Genomic DNA, 17,005 nt, shown 5'->3' on the forward strand with positions numbered 1-17,005 from the left:
TTCAGGCCTCCAATAAAACGAGATGATGTGGTTCAGCCTGGACAGATTGAAAGTCTGTTTGGACAACATTTTGATTGTCCTGTTTTGGGTGTTGTGGGAAACGGATTGGGTTTCAACCAACACTGGAAACTACACATTAAAAGCGTAACTGGAGTAATTTGTCACAGGACAGATTTACTCCGGATAAAGTTATGAGAATCCTTAAAGGTTAATTCTAGCGTGCTAACGTTTGCCTATTCGCAGGCAGGAGAAAGAGAAGCTCATTCAATTTATGGTTACAAAGACCTTGGATCATCTTCCAAAATTAAGTTAAATGGTAAATACTCAAAAGAATGTCTTCCTGGAAGGAACTGTTAACTAACTTGCCAAACTGCCTCTTCTTTTCCGATATATTACTTCCTTGTCATCTTAAATCAACAAAATAGATTCCAGTGAACTTTTAGTTACGGACACCTGGTTTTTCTTACTTTGGCTAAAGATGATGGAAAATGTACAGTTGGATCAGCTGTCACCTGAGTGAGGGGTTTAGAAGTGAATAAGATATGTCTAAATCTGAGCTGAACGTATCAAACAATGTTTGTCTTTCTGTAGTCTATGTTATAAGGTAAAGATTATTATCCAGTATTTTAGGATGTCATGATCATGTCTCTCAGACTCCTGTGCTGTTTTCGTTTCACGTAAAAAAATAATGCAGGGTGTAATGATGATTTATTTATTTATTTATTTGTATGTAATGCCTGACATAGATTAAATAATTACATTTATTAAAGGGTTATTAAATGATATCAATAAGCTGATAATTATTTTCATATTATTGCCAATAAAAGATAATTGGCAGATATTACAATTATATAATGTTTTGTCTAAATACATTAAAAATAAAGCCCACAGAAATTAATCAAGTGGTGTAAATGCTACAAATGCATCACAACATTATAATGTACAATATAAAAAGTGGATTTTCAATTTGATATATTTCTTAAATATTTAAGTGTTATCAAATGATTAGTGTTTAAAGATTAACTAAGCATTGAAAAAATGAAGAAAATGCGCATTCACAATTAAATATTCAATACCAATAAATAAATAAAACAATCCTTAATATCGGCCGGTAACCAATATAGTACATAAGGAATAATTGACGACGGGCCGTTGAATTATTAGAAAAAATAATGCACACCCGAGGTGTTAAATTATTCAATTACTCAATTGGCGTCAATTATTCCACTTATACTATGGTTATGTATTTCACGACGTTTGTCAGGTTTTTGTCCTTAAAAATCTCTTGTGTGTAGGACTAATTTCTTACGCATCTCATCCCATGCCTCCATTGCTAATTCCAAAACGTCATTTTAGAGCTTGTAATGGAGGCTAGAGCCATTGATAGCAGACTAATGCAGTTATTAGAGAGAGAGAGAGAGAGATTAGGTGTGTGTGAATTACTTGAGTTTGTGCGTCTCTCAACAGTGTTCGGCAGCAGCATCTCTACTGTAAGTTTATCTGCTTCAAGAACAGTGCCGTTATAACCTCGCTAGTGTGAAATGTCATGTAGCTTTTAAGTTGTTAAACTATTTAACAACACGTTTCTGTGCAAGTGTGTGTCCGTACTGTATGTGTGTGCGTTTGACTGGGGAGAGAGAGCGGGAGAAAGAGAATATGTGCTTTTCTATAATAAATAATACATACATAATAAAACGTAATTTTGTGGCAAAAAAAAAACAGAAATAATTTGTTGTTTTTATCCTATTGTTTACTATATTTATTTGCTTGGTCGATGTCTCTGTGGGTTTAGGTTATTTTGCTGTTGTAAGCTGCAAAGACCTTTGAAATAGCTGGAATCATTTGGCGAAGTGATATGGAAATGAAAGCATAAGTTCTTCCAGAAAGACTCCACTGCCACGTCATTCATTTATAATCTTGCGCAGCCAATCACAGCTTTACATCAAATATAAAAAGACAGATCTTACCCTCCTATTTTGCTGCCTGTAGGTGTCATAGCGAAGTTCCCCTCCATCCTCCCCACCACCACCAGGATGGCTCCCGTCCACTTGTCCGGGGGTAGGCCTCTATCGTCAGGCAGGACCTACCAGTTAACTTCAAGACCTGGACGAAGGACGGGGCCAAGCCAAAGAACTTTGAGACGGAGCTTGTCGAGGGTTTACTTATTTATTTACAAAATAAAATTCATTCATACGAGAATCCTCCCGAGTCTTTTTGGTAGAACTGTAATGCGGTCAAGACCTGCCTTTAACTTTAGCCATGCGTTTCCCTGAAAATAATTGGTCACCTTAGAATGTTTGTAAACCAATTAGATTCCACCATTCAACTGCCCTGTAGTATAAAGATATATTGTGCATTTCTCAGTGATTTGTGCAGATTCTCTAACACATGGATCTGTGCTGTTCACACAGGCAACTCAAGTTCAAATAAGTGACATTTCCTCATTTTGTGTCATTCTTTATCTGCATCTATTAAAGCAGCCAAAAAAAGCAGACTGCCTCTAATGAGTGGAGTCTGGCGGACAGCCGGCCTGTCTGTGAGAGATCCGTATGCAGCTCACTCAAGGCTGGACTGGTGTTTCTTCAGGAAGTGCAGCTTCTCCACAATGCTGGTCCGATGAAAGCAGAAGAGCGCTATCGATCGGGTTCTGGGGGGAGGATGACCTGCGGTGGAAGTGAGGCTGAGCTGCTGAAGAGTGAGAGGAGAACTGGAGGGGTTCTTAGGACCTCTAAGGGCAGATGAGGAGGGATCTGGGGGGCATCAAACCCCCTCTTCTCTCTCTCTCTCTCTCTCTCTCTCTACCACTATAGTCTACTTCCACAGGGCTTCAGAGTGTGCAGTGTAGTGTTGCTGATGAGAACTGTTGGAGCGGAGCTTAGTGGCTGAAGGTCAGAGAAACCGCTGACTTTAGGGATGCTGTGCCCACAAACTCAAAACACACACTAGCTAGAACCCAAGTTGGGTAAAAGTCTTGAAATATGAGTCAATTTATTTCACAAGTTCACAGGCAAGACTAGTTAAATGGTCCAAAATATGAGCATAAGTTAAAACTATTATCCAGAAGCGGGGCTAATGTTTGTTTTGATGAATTTCACCTCTCTTCACAGGTCAATGATACTGTCCTAGTTTTGTGAATTGTAACATAATGACTTAATTCCCCAATCAAAAACAAAACATATTTTGACATGTTCTTGTACATTTTAGAAGAATCTTTAAAGTTAATATAGATGTTAGTTTACGTTTAAGACTATAAAGATTGGGGCTCACAGTCTTTGACGTCAATGTACAATTAAGATAAATCATAAAATCATTGTAAAAACAATTTAATTTTGAGAGCTAAAGATTACATTCATGCCAATTTTAATGTAAAAATAAAGGAAATTAACATGTATAATTAAATGCTGATTAATACTGCAATTCAATACTAATCAAGATAAAAAATTCTAATAATTGTCCAATGACCGATATAGTACTGTTATATTGTGCATCCCTTAGTTTGTGCAGATGCTCTAACACATTGAGCATTGCATTAATATGATAGATATTCAGTTATGAAGTCACTATGTGTGATAGACCTTATGTCCAGACTCCAGACGTTAGGACTCTGTATTGTGGAGTCTGCTATTCCTCCATGACCCTCTTCAGCAATTTAATTAAAGAGGGAGAAGTGATTGAGTTGACTAGAAACCGAATTACCTCACTGTCATCTGTGTGGCAAGACCAAAACATCTCGTACACATTGTGAGTTAATGCACAGATTTACCTGCATTGCCCTTACTCATATAATAATTTCCCAATATCACGTAACTCTATGGAACATCTCTCCTGGCGTGACCAGCCTGTGGAGCCAATGTGCCCCGGGGGACAAATCGGCCTGGGCGGCGCGCTAATTGAAACGTGTCGGCGACTCATTGACGTCTTGGCTCTTGTTTCAGGGCTATTTCAAACCACAATGCTGATTGCTGGTTTCAGATCATGGAGGGAAAAATCAATATGGCCTGAGAGATCAGGAACTACTCTTTGCAGGTTTAACTCTTGCTGTATACAGCATACAGATAGGCTAACCGGCAAAATAATAGTCAATACAGAGACTTTTTAGTTCTTCATTCAAGAAATATTTCTGTTCTGCAGAATATAAATCTTAAATATCATTATAAATCATCATGCAATTCTTTTGTGTGTTATATGAAACCACTTTTGAAACAGCAGATTTATCTTAAGTCTTATTCTACTGGTTATCTCAAAATAATCCTGCACATTTCAGCTGTTGGTGTGGGCTAAACAAATGGCCTATAAATGCAATTTTGTGGAGGGCTAACTGTTAGCTTTCTTTGATGCCCTCCACATATTGTTGGACCTTTTGTAAAATGGATTGCAGATGAGATAAGGAATAATTTATGTTCCTTTCATAGCTTGGCATAAACAGTATGGCACTGTTGTCAATAACGCAAACTCTTTTTTTCTTTCTATTTACAGCATGATTATCATGGCAGGGATGTATTCAAGCTGTGCAGCTGAATATTTGGCTATCACTGACCTACTAGCTTTGGAATCAAAGTCATGACATTATCTGTGAGTATTTACAGTTTAAATAAGTCACAAGTACAGACCATGTGCATAATGTGATGTCATGCATAGAGCAATGGTAGAATTAGACAATAATAGTCCTAGCATCCTTGAAAACAAAACTGGTGTTTGGTATGTATATGTACAATGCCGTTCAATAGTCAGTAAGATATTTATATTTCAGCAAGGATGTATTAAATTGATTAAAAGTAACAGTAAAGACATTTATAATGCTATAAAAGATTTCTATGTAAAATTCTATTTAAAAAAGGTTTTTCAGGATTCTTTGATAAATAGAAAGTTGAAAGGATCAGCATTTAATCACGATTTCCACAAAAATAAAACTGTTTTCAACATTGATCATAATAAGAAATGCTTCTTGAGCAGAAAATCAACATATTAGAATGATTTATGAAGGATCTTTTTCAACACACGAATAAATTACATTTTAACATAGTTATTTTAAATTGTAACAGACTTTTGTTACTGTTTTTACTGTATTTTTGATCAAATAAATACAGCATTGGTGAGCTGAGCACATATTGACTTTTCAAAAATCTTACAGATCCCAATCTTTTGAACTGTAGTGTATGGGTGCATATTTACTTTAGCCATTAGTAAAGGTAAAGTGTAGTGTTCAGGGAAGGAAAAGAGATGAGGTTTCGTTGCTTCTGATGGTGTTGACAGCTTTAGATACTGGGCTAAAATCAGTGTCCTCCCTGGCCGCCCACCCACTCAGCTAGGAAATAAATCCCATGTGGTAGCTTGGGCTGCCGGCTGGGATCACAGACTGCCTCCATGGCTTCTAGATCTCCAGAGAGCAGCGAAGGGCGCCGGCACCACAGCACAAACCTGAGGAGACGCTCAGGGTTTTACATTACACAGCATCACTTTACCGGCGCTGCATGAGCTGGCAACTGTGATCCCGAAAGTCCCTCTGGAGAGTCCATTTAAAATCCAATAGAAGTTTTATGAGAACCTGTAGAAAAAGCAAATGAAGGAAAAACATTAGGCTACGGTATATTGACAGAATACTATTTTGACAGATGATATAACTTGGTATAATACTAATAATCTTATGTAAAATGTGTAACTAATAAAATGTGTAAATAATTAATCATTATAACTCACGTTCCACGTTTAGCTCTTATTTGTCTCAGTGGTACCCATTTGTTTCAGACTTTATCCTGACACCTGTTGGCCTGGATGCATGAAATGTATTTAGTAGCTGCTGCTTCACAACAAAGTTTTCTCATCTCATTCTTGATTGATTGATTGATTTGTAGTAGCTCAGCTAATTGCATGAAACATCTAGAGTGGGAAACCTGCTCCATGTAGAAAACTTCAAAAAAAAAAAAAAAAGTATTTAGTCTTCATCTCATGTAAACGTACATCATTTAATGATATTTCTCAAAAGCACTGTTATTTCTTTATTTGTAAAACATTTTTAATGAGAATTACATTGAGTAAACCTTTAATTACTCACTGCATTTTTCACTGTTTTAATGGTGATGGGGAAGAGAGACGCTGTTTTTTTCCAATATGGGCAGGCCTATATATTTTTTTGCTCATGTCTGAAAGGCTGGCTCCAAGCATTAGGGGTGGGCTCTAGCTCTCTGATGGTTTTCCAGTGAGTATTTGTCAGGTCAGACTGTGCACCGCCCGGCGGTCTCCGCTCCTCTCCCCGGGTTATTTATTACCTCTCTCCCCCGCCGGCAGCGCTGTGGCTCCGGGGCCGCTGCCAACAACGGCACGGAGGCGGGGACGACTGCAAGGGGGTCATCTACATCCGACAGGACTCTGGGCATCGACATACACTGAGAGAATACGGAGAAAGCAAAGTTATTGACATGTATTACACTGAGGAATCGGTTTAATAATAAGCAGACCAACAGAAAAATCAGCATTTTACTGGAAGTAAAACAGCTTTTAATTAATAAATAATTGTAAATATTTTTTAGATATTCACATGTTCATGCTTTATTTAGTTTTTTGTTCATGTACCAAATGTCTATTGCATATACTTAAGTTTCAAACAGTGTTAAGGTCAGATCTGCATTAAAGATGGGCCCACTGTGTGTATGTAACCTATGTATGTATGTTGTCATTTATAAAATGTGAAATGATTTGAGGAAGTATTAAAAAATAGTCTTATAGCAATATTAAGGCCTCCTAAATATAACTTGGAGTTTATAGTTTGAAAAGCTAAAGAATAGATGAATGGAAAAGTTATTAATTACTTGTTTACCAATATTTGTAATAACTGGATAAACAACTCCCACCTTATTCATAACTATAGCTACTTTTGAGCATTGTTTACATATCACAATGCACAAAGGCCATAAACCTGAACAAAATAGTGTCACAATGATTATTAGATCATTTGTTGTTGAATATGTATTCATTTTACACTTTTATATAAACTTTATATAATAAAAAAAACAGAGAAGTTGCTTGGTGCGTGTTGTGAAATGTGAAACCATTTCATGCACTGTGTGAGTGGGTGGCACTTTCATTTTGATGAGCAAGAGGAGGATGCCACAGGACTTGTTCTGCTGAACTGTCGATAATGTGGGGGCTGAAAGTTCAGGGGAAGCCGTCCTGAACCCAAACTGTGGGCAGATTCTATATAGGTTGTCATCTGTAAAGTTAGGGGAACCCCTCCTTCATAAATAGTGCACTGTGAGTCCCTCGTGAGTCATCAGCGGTTATAATGAAGAAGAGAGTGGGGGTGGGGGTGAGGGGGCAGGGTATCCCCGTGGGGGATCCTCACACTTGGGGTTTCAGGGATCTCCTGAGGTCTCTGAGAACCTTTGACCTTTAGATTGTTTCCAGTTTTCTTGTGATATGTCTTTGTGCGTCTAAATAAAGTCTTAAGTCTCCCAGGCTATATAGTCAAACAACAGTGTTTATCAAACACTTTGTGATTAGTAATCAAGCTTCTTTTATTCCAATAAGCTTTGTTTGTTTTCACGAAGACTGAGCAGATTTATCAGCAATAACAATAATGATGATCTTTTCCTTAAAATATTAAGGCAGTTTAAAATAAATAGAAATTACATTTTAAAATATGTTGTTTCTAACACTGAAACCAGGATCTGCTTGTGCACCTCCGGACTGGAGAGTACAGTATTCAACAACACCAAGAGAATCATTTTATTTGAGAGATTAGACTGGATTCAACATTTTTTTAATTGTTTTTAACAGGTTGTTGCTGCTAAAGCATTCAGTGGCAGCTTTGTGACATTATTTATTTGTGTTAAATAACAAAGACTGCTACAGAATTTAACAGCCACCTGGACTGTATTCGACAACACCTAGAGAATAATTTGATAGACTTGTACATATAAACTACTATCTAACAATTAGGCCAAAAACAAATTAAATTGCAAAAAAAAAAACAAAAAAGTGTTGTAAATGTGTAAATAAACAGAAATGTTGTATGTAATAGTCAATAACTGTAAGATTAGTCTTTTTGATTTTTGTTTGTAATCTGATTTTTATATATATATATATATATATATATATATATATATATATATATATATATATATATATATATATATATATATTAATAACTATAGCTACTTTTGAGCATTGTTTACATATCACAATGCACAAAGGCCATAAACCTGAACAAAATAGTGTCACAATGATAATTTGTTGTTGAATATGTATTCATTTTACACTTTACTTTTTTCAGATTGTATATTTTAGTAAATAAATGGCAATGTTGGATGTAATAGCCAATAAAAGTAATTACTAGTCTTTTTGATATGTATATATTTATTAACAATAAAAAAGTCCTTTTGATTTGTATATGTGTGTGTGTGTGTGTGTGTGTTACAAAAAATAAAGTGCCACTGAAAGCTGAATCTCTCAAAGAAAATAGAAAACTTCAGCTTCAGTGGCAGTTTATTTTTGTTAAATTTACATTAGAATAAAAATACACTGACTGTTCCAGCAGTACATTTTACAGCCTGTTACTTCTGTAACTTTGTCGATGTATTTTTTTCTGTAGAGTTCTGGCAACCACTGCCTCAATTATTTTGCAACAAGGCCTGATGACTTAAAGTTCAAGATTATATCAGATTAAAGACTCAAACTTGGCATTTCCAGCAACTGTCACCAATAAAAACAAAATGTCACCCAGAGAAAAACAAGTTGACACACAAGACTGAAATAATGCAGTAAACGGTAAATAACATGCAAAACAACACTCAACAACATTAAAATTCTGTTTATTTTAAAATATATTGTATTTTTAAAGTACTTTTTTTTACTGAACACTTCATGTTCAATAACTTACAGTGATCTTTTTTTCTGTTGCATATTAACATTCTTTTTGTTTGTGTGTATAGGCTATGGTAGCCTATATTGTAGGCTATTTATAGTCAACAAGTCGTCTTTTGGTTAATCAAAAAATCACCATAACAGATGAAAGGTAACCACATTACTGTTTGACAATGGAAAATAAAACCTAAATCAAATGATTTCTGTGAACTTTATGCAGTGACTGGAAACCGTGACGCAAACTCGGCCGTCGCGGACCCCCTTCAGTGCGCTCGCGCTGCCTCCGCTGTTTAAATGGGCCAAGTTTGAGAAGCGGCGGAGAGTGCAAATCTTGTTTGGTCTGGGTCTGTGAACTAAAGCGTGACTTCAGCGACGTATTAGGGGTTAAAAGAAAGAACGAGGGAGAGAGATAGAGAGAAAAACCCCCACTAAAGTCCCATTAGCGCCAGGCATCATTTGCAATCGAAAAGGCGCGCATAGATAGCTTAATTATTTCTATCCTCGTCAGATATGAAAATGCTCCGAGCCAGTCTGGCTCACTACCCACTGTGCATGTACTACTGAACTTTTACGTGATCTGCACTACATATACACGCCTTATAATGCGTTAAAACATCGTAGGTGTATGGTGTCCTCATTACTTTCTGGACAAAAATAAACTTATCACTGGAGTTGATGCAGGAAATAAACATAGCGAAGTTGCCATAGTGATTATTTTAAAGGAAACGCGGGATAAACAATCATTAGGCATTGAGCACGCTCAGCGTTAATATCTGGCGGAGATGTCAGGCATTAGTCCGATTAGATGTGGTGGGCAGGAGCGCGGGGAGACCCGTCATGCGAGCAGTGCACTGAGGAGAAGAGTGAAGTGGTGAATGGCTGAACTTAAGCGCTCTGCTGTCAGCCAGCGACGCGGGAGTCGTGCGTAAACACACCGGTGCGCCTGGAACTCCACGAAGAGGGACACAAGTTGGGACGCATGAACTGCTAATCACACGTTACCGGCGCTCCGCTTCGGGTAACATGCCTGCCATCAAAAAGGAGAGACTGGATGGAGAAGACATGGCATTAGCCGCCTTCAACCAGCCCGAATACCTGGCCCCTTTAAATGCCACCGCTATCCCCGTGGTGACCCCTCATCCGCCGCCGTACGATCACATTTTCGCCCATCATCAGCGCGCGTACTTGGGCTTTCGCGACACCGCGCTGCATCAGCAGCACCTTCACCACCACCCGGACGACTTCATGCTAGAGAGCTTCTCGTCTATCCCGGACTTTCAGCCGTTTTTCGACAACGGGGAGCCTTGTATCGAAGTGGAATGCGGGGAAAACAAAGCACTACTATACATTAACAAACTGTGCCAGGGCAGCAAAGGGCCCTCCATCAAATACAGGGCTGAGTGGCTCACCCCAAACGAGTTCCAGTTCGTGAGTGGAAGAGAGACAGCCAAAGACTGGAAACGGAGTATTAGGCACAAAGGTAAGTCAATGGCGTGTGCAGCCGAGTGGATATTACTTTTGGAATACGGGTTCATTTAGCCTCCATCGTGTTCTTGAATTAACAGAACCGCTTTTGGGGGGATAAAAATATGGGTTACTTAACAGTAACTACTTTATTGCACTGAGAAGAGCGCACTGTGCTTTGAGTCGAACGGCTTTGGATTCGCACTTTTGGGAAAAAAGGAGAAAGGTGTTTTTTACGCACGTGGATTGAACAGGTATTGAAGAAATAGATTTTTACTTGGATTTGAAAACTTTTCAAACTGAAGTGCATGTCTACATAAAGTAGAGTAGATCAGGATTATGACACCGTGGCACATTATCAAACAGTTATGGATTAAGCAACTTGTTTACTAAGATTTTAACCGGTAGACTTTTCTGAGGTATAACAAACCAGACTTAAAGATGTTATATGTGTAGTTACTCTGTACTGATATACCTGCTCATCTAAAGTGTTTTTTTTTTTCGTTTTTTTTTTTTTTTTTTTTCATTGTGTCGTAATAACATGTTTATTTGCATCCGTTCAGTTTGCCACGGTCATTTGTCATTTCTATTTAGCCTATTTTTCAGTGTTTCAACGCAATTTTTCTTTATCAGTTTGTGGTCGAAAAGTGCAATGAACTTAACTCTTTAGGTTATCACTGATTTTACTTAACTACTTTTAAGTCTTATATGAAGCTTTTCAGTTTGGTTGCTCCATTATAGTTTTTATTTTAGAATCACTGTCAACATATTGTTCAGGTAGTGAAGTACATATTGAGTTGTTTTTTAATGAAGTGCAGTACATCAGGATTAGGATACAGCGGCACATTATTATACTGTTCGCTTGTGTTTACAAAGATTTAAAGTAGAAAAACACCATATTTTGATATGTTACCGTATGTGCAATAACTTTGTGATAATGTGCAAGCTCATCTGAAGTATTTTATATGGTTACTTGAGTTTATTTTCAGGTCTCCTTTCAGACAACAGTTTATTTTGGTTAACAGACTAATTTTATACATGTGCACTCTTGGTATCACTATTGGTCAAGTGCTAAATAAAATGAATGTCTTTTTAAGACACTTTTGGGGCACAGTGATAGTGAGTCACAAATGAGCTTGACAGATGGATGGCATTTGATAGAGTTTGATACAGTGATACGATGCAGGTCCATTTGTGAATGACGATTTTAAAAAATGATTTTGTCGAACGAACAAGTGAGTGAATTGTTTCGTACTCCATGCAGGCATGTGCATTTGCAGGAATCTAAAAGGTTACTGATTGGGGTTTTATTTTTTAGGGAAAAGTCTGAAGACACTTATGTCCAAAGGAATCTTACAGGTACATCCTCCAATCTGCGACTGCCCTGGCTGTAGAATTTCATCTCCTGTGGTAAGTTTGCAATTCAATTTGGTCTATTTTGGCTTTAATGTGTATTTTAAACATATTGATATAACTTGTTCTTATATATATAAAGGTATAGTTCACTCAGAAATGAAAATTCTGTCATTTATTCAGTCATGTTGTTCCATATCCGAATGACTTTCTCTCTTTCAAAAGGAGATGTTAGCAGCTCAGTCACCATTCACTTTCATTGCTTCATTTTTCCATACAGTGATAGTCAGTGGTGACTGAGACTGTGCATAACATCTAACAAGAGAGACTAAATGATAATAAAACTATCACTTTTGGATGAACTATCACTTTAAAGGTTTCATTAACATTACAGGAAGACCAAGTTTGTACATTGTATGCTATCGCATATTGAAATGGTCCCGCATGCAAAGCATAAAGCAAACGTTATTCAGTGAAATGTTAAGCAGTGGATGACGCTGCTGCTGATGAATTAGCGTACACAGTTTGATGCATTTTTCTCTGAATTGCATTAGAGATGTTAAGGACAGTGACTTGCTGTTAGTGCTGTCACGGTTGTTTCTCAGAAAGTAAATAAAGACCAAGTACAAGGAAATGTGAAATGGTTGGAATTGATTGTTTTGGTTTGTTGGACTCCGAGCGGCAATGTAAGGTCACAGATTGTCTGTAGCAGATGTTCGAGCAAAATATGCCACACGCTCCTTATTTCCACTTTTCTAGGATGCTTCATCGATCATGTAGACGACAAAACTAGTTCAGTGTTCATGAAGGTCAGAAAGAAATTGGGAGTAGTTGAAAGATTCATCTCTCTAGAAGGCATTTTTACAGATTTTCTGTTTCTGTGACATGGCAATGTCACGGACAGCGATCATATCTTGAAGTTAATCAGTAATATTAATAGCTGATGTATGGACTTTCATATCTCTTTATTCTCACTCTGTGATATCTCCCACCTCTGTTAGAACAATCAGCTTTGTGCATTGTGTGTGTGAGCGTGTGTGTGCATGCACCAAGCTGGCTAGTGATTGGCTGCTTGCAGTATTTGTCCACACAGGTGCTGTGTTTTATCTGAACTGAGCGCGTCTGTTGCCGCCTCTAACGGTTAATCTGGAGGGGAAGGGCGTAAGAAGCTTACTGAGCTACTGAACGTAGCTACCGGTGATTACTGAGGCTGCGGCACGCAAAGCGAAGGCGCTTCAGATAAGCTGGAGGTGTTTGAGTGATGCAGGTAAACTACTGAGGAGGGCCTGAGCCAGAGCCAGAGCCAGAGGAGATAAAAACTTAATGGCTTAGTTGTTTTGGGCCCTTATATTACCTCTCACTGAGGGCGTTAGAATCTCATGGAGGCTGATTTTGAAGATGAAGTCGAGTAGGCTTGTGACTGGCAATATCTGATTGTTGTCTTATCATTCCCCAAGTGGAAGGGTTCTGTGGTGCCGTATCATCTGATAGTGTTCAGATGAATCAGACCCTGACTAAAATGGTCTTGCTTTTTAATTGGTTTAACCAGCTTCCGTCTGATTGTTTTGAATCACACATATACTTCTTTTGAAGTTTGAACATTTACTTTTACTTTTACATTTTCTTTTAAGTGATGTGATTTCATCTGAAGATTTTTGGATCTTACTACTTGGAAGATGACTGTTATACTTGATCTTTGGTGTGCACTATTTTTTTGATACACCATGTATGTCATGAAGAACTGTCACAGTTATCTTCAAATCTGGTCACCCACTTTTGTATGCTGTTTGAGTAACATCCGGGTTTGCAGTTCATTCATTTATTTATCGTTGAAGTTGTTAAAATGTTCCATGTCGATTCATTCCTCATTTTGATGCTATACTGCTTTTTGAAGATGTGGACATTCTGTGTATTTGGCCTCTCTTCTGTTTTTCCCTTAAAGGTGAAATGTGCAAGTTTAGCACCACTAGTGGCACCAAACAGAATTGCAAAATTCTGTTTAGCAGCACCAAATTCGTTTTGGTGCCATTAGTGGTGCAAAAATTACACACTTCAGCTTATAAGGAAAAAGCTTTCCCAAACATTTTACTCGTCTGCCATCGGTCTGTCAAATAGGTAGCCATGCCCAAACTCACCCCACTGGTTGGAGTCAATGCTGCTGTGTTGAATCGCTCAAATAAACAGAACAACATTAAAAGAACCAGAGTATTTACACTTTTCAGGGAAATCAAACTACAGATTGTGTAGTAGTTGGGAAATGAGAAAGTACCCAAGACAACTAGTCAAATAGTGACACAGTACATACACACTTTATCTTAAAACACTCACTTTCACACATGATATAAATCTTCACACATGTTAACGCTTTCATATGAAAGAAATACTAAATGTTGAGAATACAATTAACACCTCTATATTAGTTTTGTTCACTCTCGCTTTTGAATGTGCATGCACTTTCCCTTTCACTGTACCCAAAGACTGTCAAGAACTCGTCATGCTTTCTAACAGCAGTTGGATTACTTCTGAAGTGCTCTCAAATGGTTGACCTGCTTATTATATCTTATGTTTCTCATGTTGTGTTTTATTTCAACAAATAAGTACAATAGTATATTGGTTTTTAGTGTCTTTACATACGTTTTTGAGATTGTCAACTATATGCTATCATGATGGCTTTTAGTTGAGAGAAAAGAACAAGTTTTGTGAAGTGCATGCCTCATGCCATATATCAATGATTGATTGCACGCATCAACCAAATTTGCTTTCAATTCAGCTGTAAGCCCTGAAGATGGACAATCACTTTGGTTATAGAATACAGTCACTTTCATAACTGAACTGTGTATGAACCGTATTTAGCACATGCATGCTTCTGTTTGAAAGGAGCTTTTGTGAATTGGCATCCACAGCTCCCGCACGATTAAATGTAAAGACAAGAACATGTACAAAACAACAGGATCTGTCAAGCTTGATGCAAATGAATATGGCAACATGCTCTGTGCTGGCGTTCATGGTCTCTGAGAGGATGACAGTTTTCTTCATTACATTGTTTTATGACTGATCCTTTGAATTATGGTGGAGTCATTCTAAACAGCTCCGTTCCATTCATTACTTTAATTACTCGGTAACCGCATATTTAACCGTTTTTTTCTACCCTCAATGGCCATATCAGAGGCAAGACCTGCACTGCGGTGAAAAGTTTTCTCTTCAAGTTCATAAGTTCATCATAACAGTTAGCTTGGGTGCGATATGTAGGTTGTAGACCTTTGAGTTGTTGTGGTTTATTGTCCTCCTGCTAATAAATTATGTGTAGATATGTCCTAATGAAGTGTGCTCGCTGACATAGAACCATTGTTTGCATGTTTCTGTGCAGACGGATGGATGGTCACGTGTTGTTGTTGCTTTAAGAGACAGAGTCATTCAGTTGGCCTGGCTGTTGTCTCCCAGGAGAAATGTGCTTCCTTTCCCCTGTTTTGTCAGCGGAACTAGTGGATGCTGGCAGGAAATTACACTCCGCTCCGTCTCGTAAATATCTCTTAGAATCTGAGCTTCTCCCGGCTGCGTCCCGGGTCAAGAAAAAGTTGTCACTGGGGGGTTGGGAACAAGACTGGTTAAAAAAAACATGGAGGACGGTGATGTCGCAGTCTAAACCTTTCAGAGTTGGTTCTTCAAAGAGAACAATCTTAGCATTTATTGCACTCCTAGTACACAGCCTTCTGAGGCAAGAAGTACTGTAACTGAACATGAAAGGAATAGTCCACCCAAAAATGTTAATTATGTTATTCTGTCATATTTAGGCCACGTGTTCGCCAAAGCATTTTTAGGCAGCTGAAAACGCTAGTCGCTCTGCAGAAAACGCCTAGCTGTGGGCGCTTGAGAGCGTTTTTGGCAGCACAACTTTTTTTTTAGTTGAGAAGCTTTGCTTTGCTTGCTGTGATATGGAATATCCACGGGAGGGTTACAAGTATCTAATTTCACCGATTGTTTTTTTCTTTATTGTTTCTATATAAAAGTGTTATAAACATGGAAAACGTGTTCCTATAGTTTTATGTGAAACTGAACAGACTGAAACAGACTGAAATTTAAGTCGTTATTCGTGGATAATCTTCCTGTCTGATGAGGCTTGTATATTAACATTTTTGGAGCGTTGTACTGAAAAAAACTGCTTAAAGTCGCAATGAAACGAGAGTAGTGACAGACCTTTTCTTCTGCATTTTGACATACAGTACATCTGAGTTTAACAGATTGTCGGAAAAGAAAAAATGTTGGACAGGAACTTGGTTCTATGCATCGGTTGTTGATTGGATTGTGAGATGTGGCCTTTGCACTCAAACATGAATGCGAGCTTTTAGTTGATTATGATGGGGTTTAAGTGGACTAAATGATGGGAGAAGTTTGGCATACGTCTTTAAAGGGATAGTTCACTCAGAAATTTTAATTCTGTCATCATTTACTCACGCTCATGTCGTTTTTAATGAGTATGACATACATTCTTCTGCGAACCACAAAAGAAGAAGATTTGAAGAATGTTGGTAACCGAACAGCTTTGGTTACCATTAACTTCCATTGTATAGATGAAAAAATATTTCTCAAAATATCTTCTTTTGTGTTCCATAGAAGAGAAAAAGTCCTACAGGTTTAGAACAGCATGAGAGTGAGTAAATAATGACAGGATTGTCCAGTTTAAGTGAACTATTACCCTTTATTTAAGTTTTGTTCTTCTCTTCCAGATCTTCCACTCTACTGTTGGATGACGTGGTTAAAACGGCTTGTTTACGCAAGTAATTCAGGTGTCGACTCTGCGATTCAAATTCACTAGAGCTGCGTTAACAGCAGCATAATTAGACAGTGATATTTTTGCTGTGAAGCGTGTGGTATTAGGTGAGGTTTGTTAGCGTAGGCCAGCGCTCATTTGGCAGAGGGTTGCTGGAGGACTGGGTACAGGCAGGAATGGGGGCTGACGCCACACAGTCTCACAACAGCTCCCTCGCTGTGGGGGGTTAGACTCGATGTGTGCGCGTGTCTGTGCGCCGTACGAGGGTTTGTGTAGCGGTGTGTTTGTATCCCTCACATGGAGCCGAGGCTATGCTGCTATGGCAACGGCAGGATCCCTCCTCAGGACAGCAGCGAGCAGCCAGGCAGTCTCTGCAGTGTGATGCATTCATGAATTAAAGCAAATTAGAGCCCACTAGTAAACCGCACCAAACTCACAACAGGATTTTTCCGTTGATTTTTATTAGCCGTTTTTGCTTCAAATCGTGATTGTGCTGCCGCAGAGATGAGTGTTTTGAAGCTCACTAACCTCTTCCTCTAGTAACAAACAGGTGAGCATTTA

General features: G+C 38.2%; 1 protein-coding gene across 7 annotated transcripts in view; it reads left to right on the forward strand.

Moving 5' to 3' along the window:
- samd11 (sterile alpha motif domain containing 11) overlaps window positions 1-17,005 on the forward strand; it is a gene marked incomplete at its 3' end in the record, with an annotated part of 90,943 nt that overhangs the window by 22,474 nt on the left and 51,464 nt on the right. For 2 of the 7 annotated variants that reach the window (XM_079848715.1, XM_079848716.1), the window contains 2 exons: window positions 4,477-4,572; window positions 11,642-11,733. In XM_079848715.1, coding sequence (XP_079704841.1) covers window positions 11,662-11,733 — 72 coding nt within the window. In that variant the 5' untranslated portion in view covers window positions 4,477-4,572; window positions 11,642-11,661. Of the gene's footprint in view, window positions 1-4,476; window positions 4,573-9,198; window positions 10,340-10,559; window positions 10,578-11,641; window positions 11,734-17,005 lie in introns of those variants that run through there. The other 5 variants (XM_079848713.1, XM_079848714.1, XM_079848711.1 and 2 more) reach the window with 3 other exon arrangements.

The sequence above is a fragment of the Squalius cephalus genome, assembly GCF_949319135.1.
Source record: "Squalius cephalus genome assembly, chromosome: 18".
Classification (NCBI taxonomy): Eukaryota; Metazoa; Chordata; class Actinopteri; order Cypriniformes; family Leuciscidae; genus Squalius; species Squalius cephalus.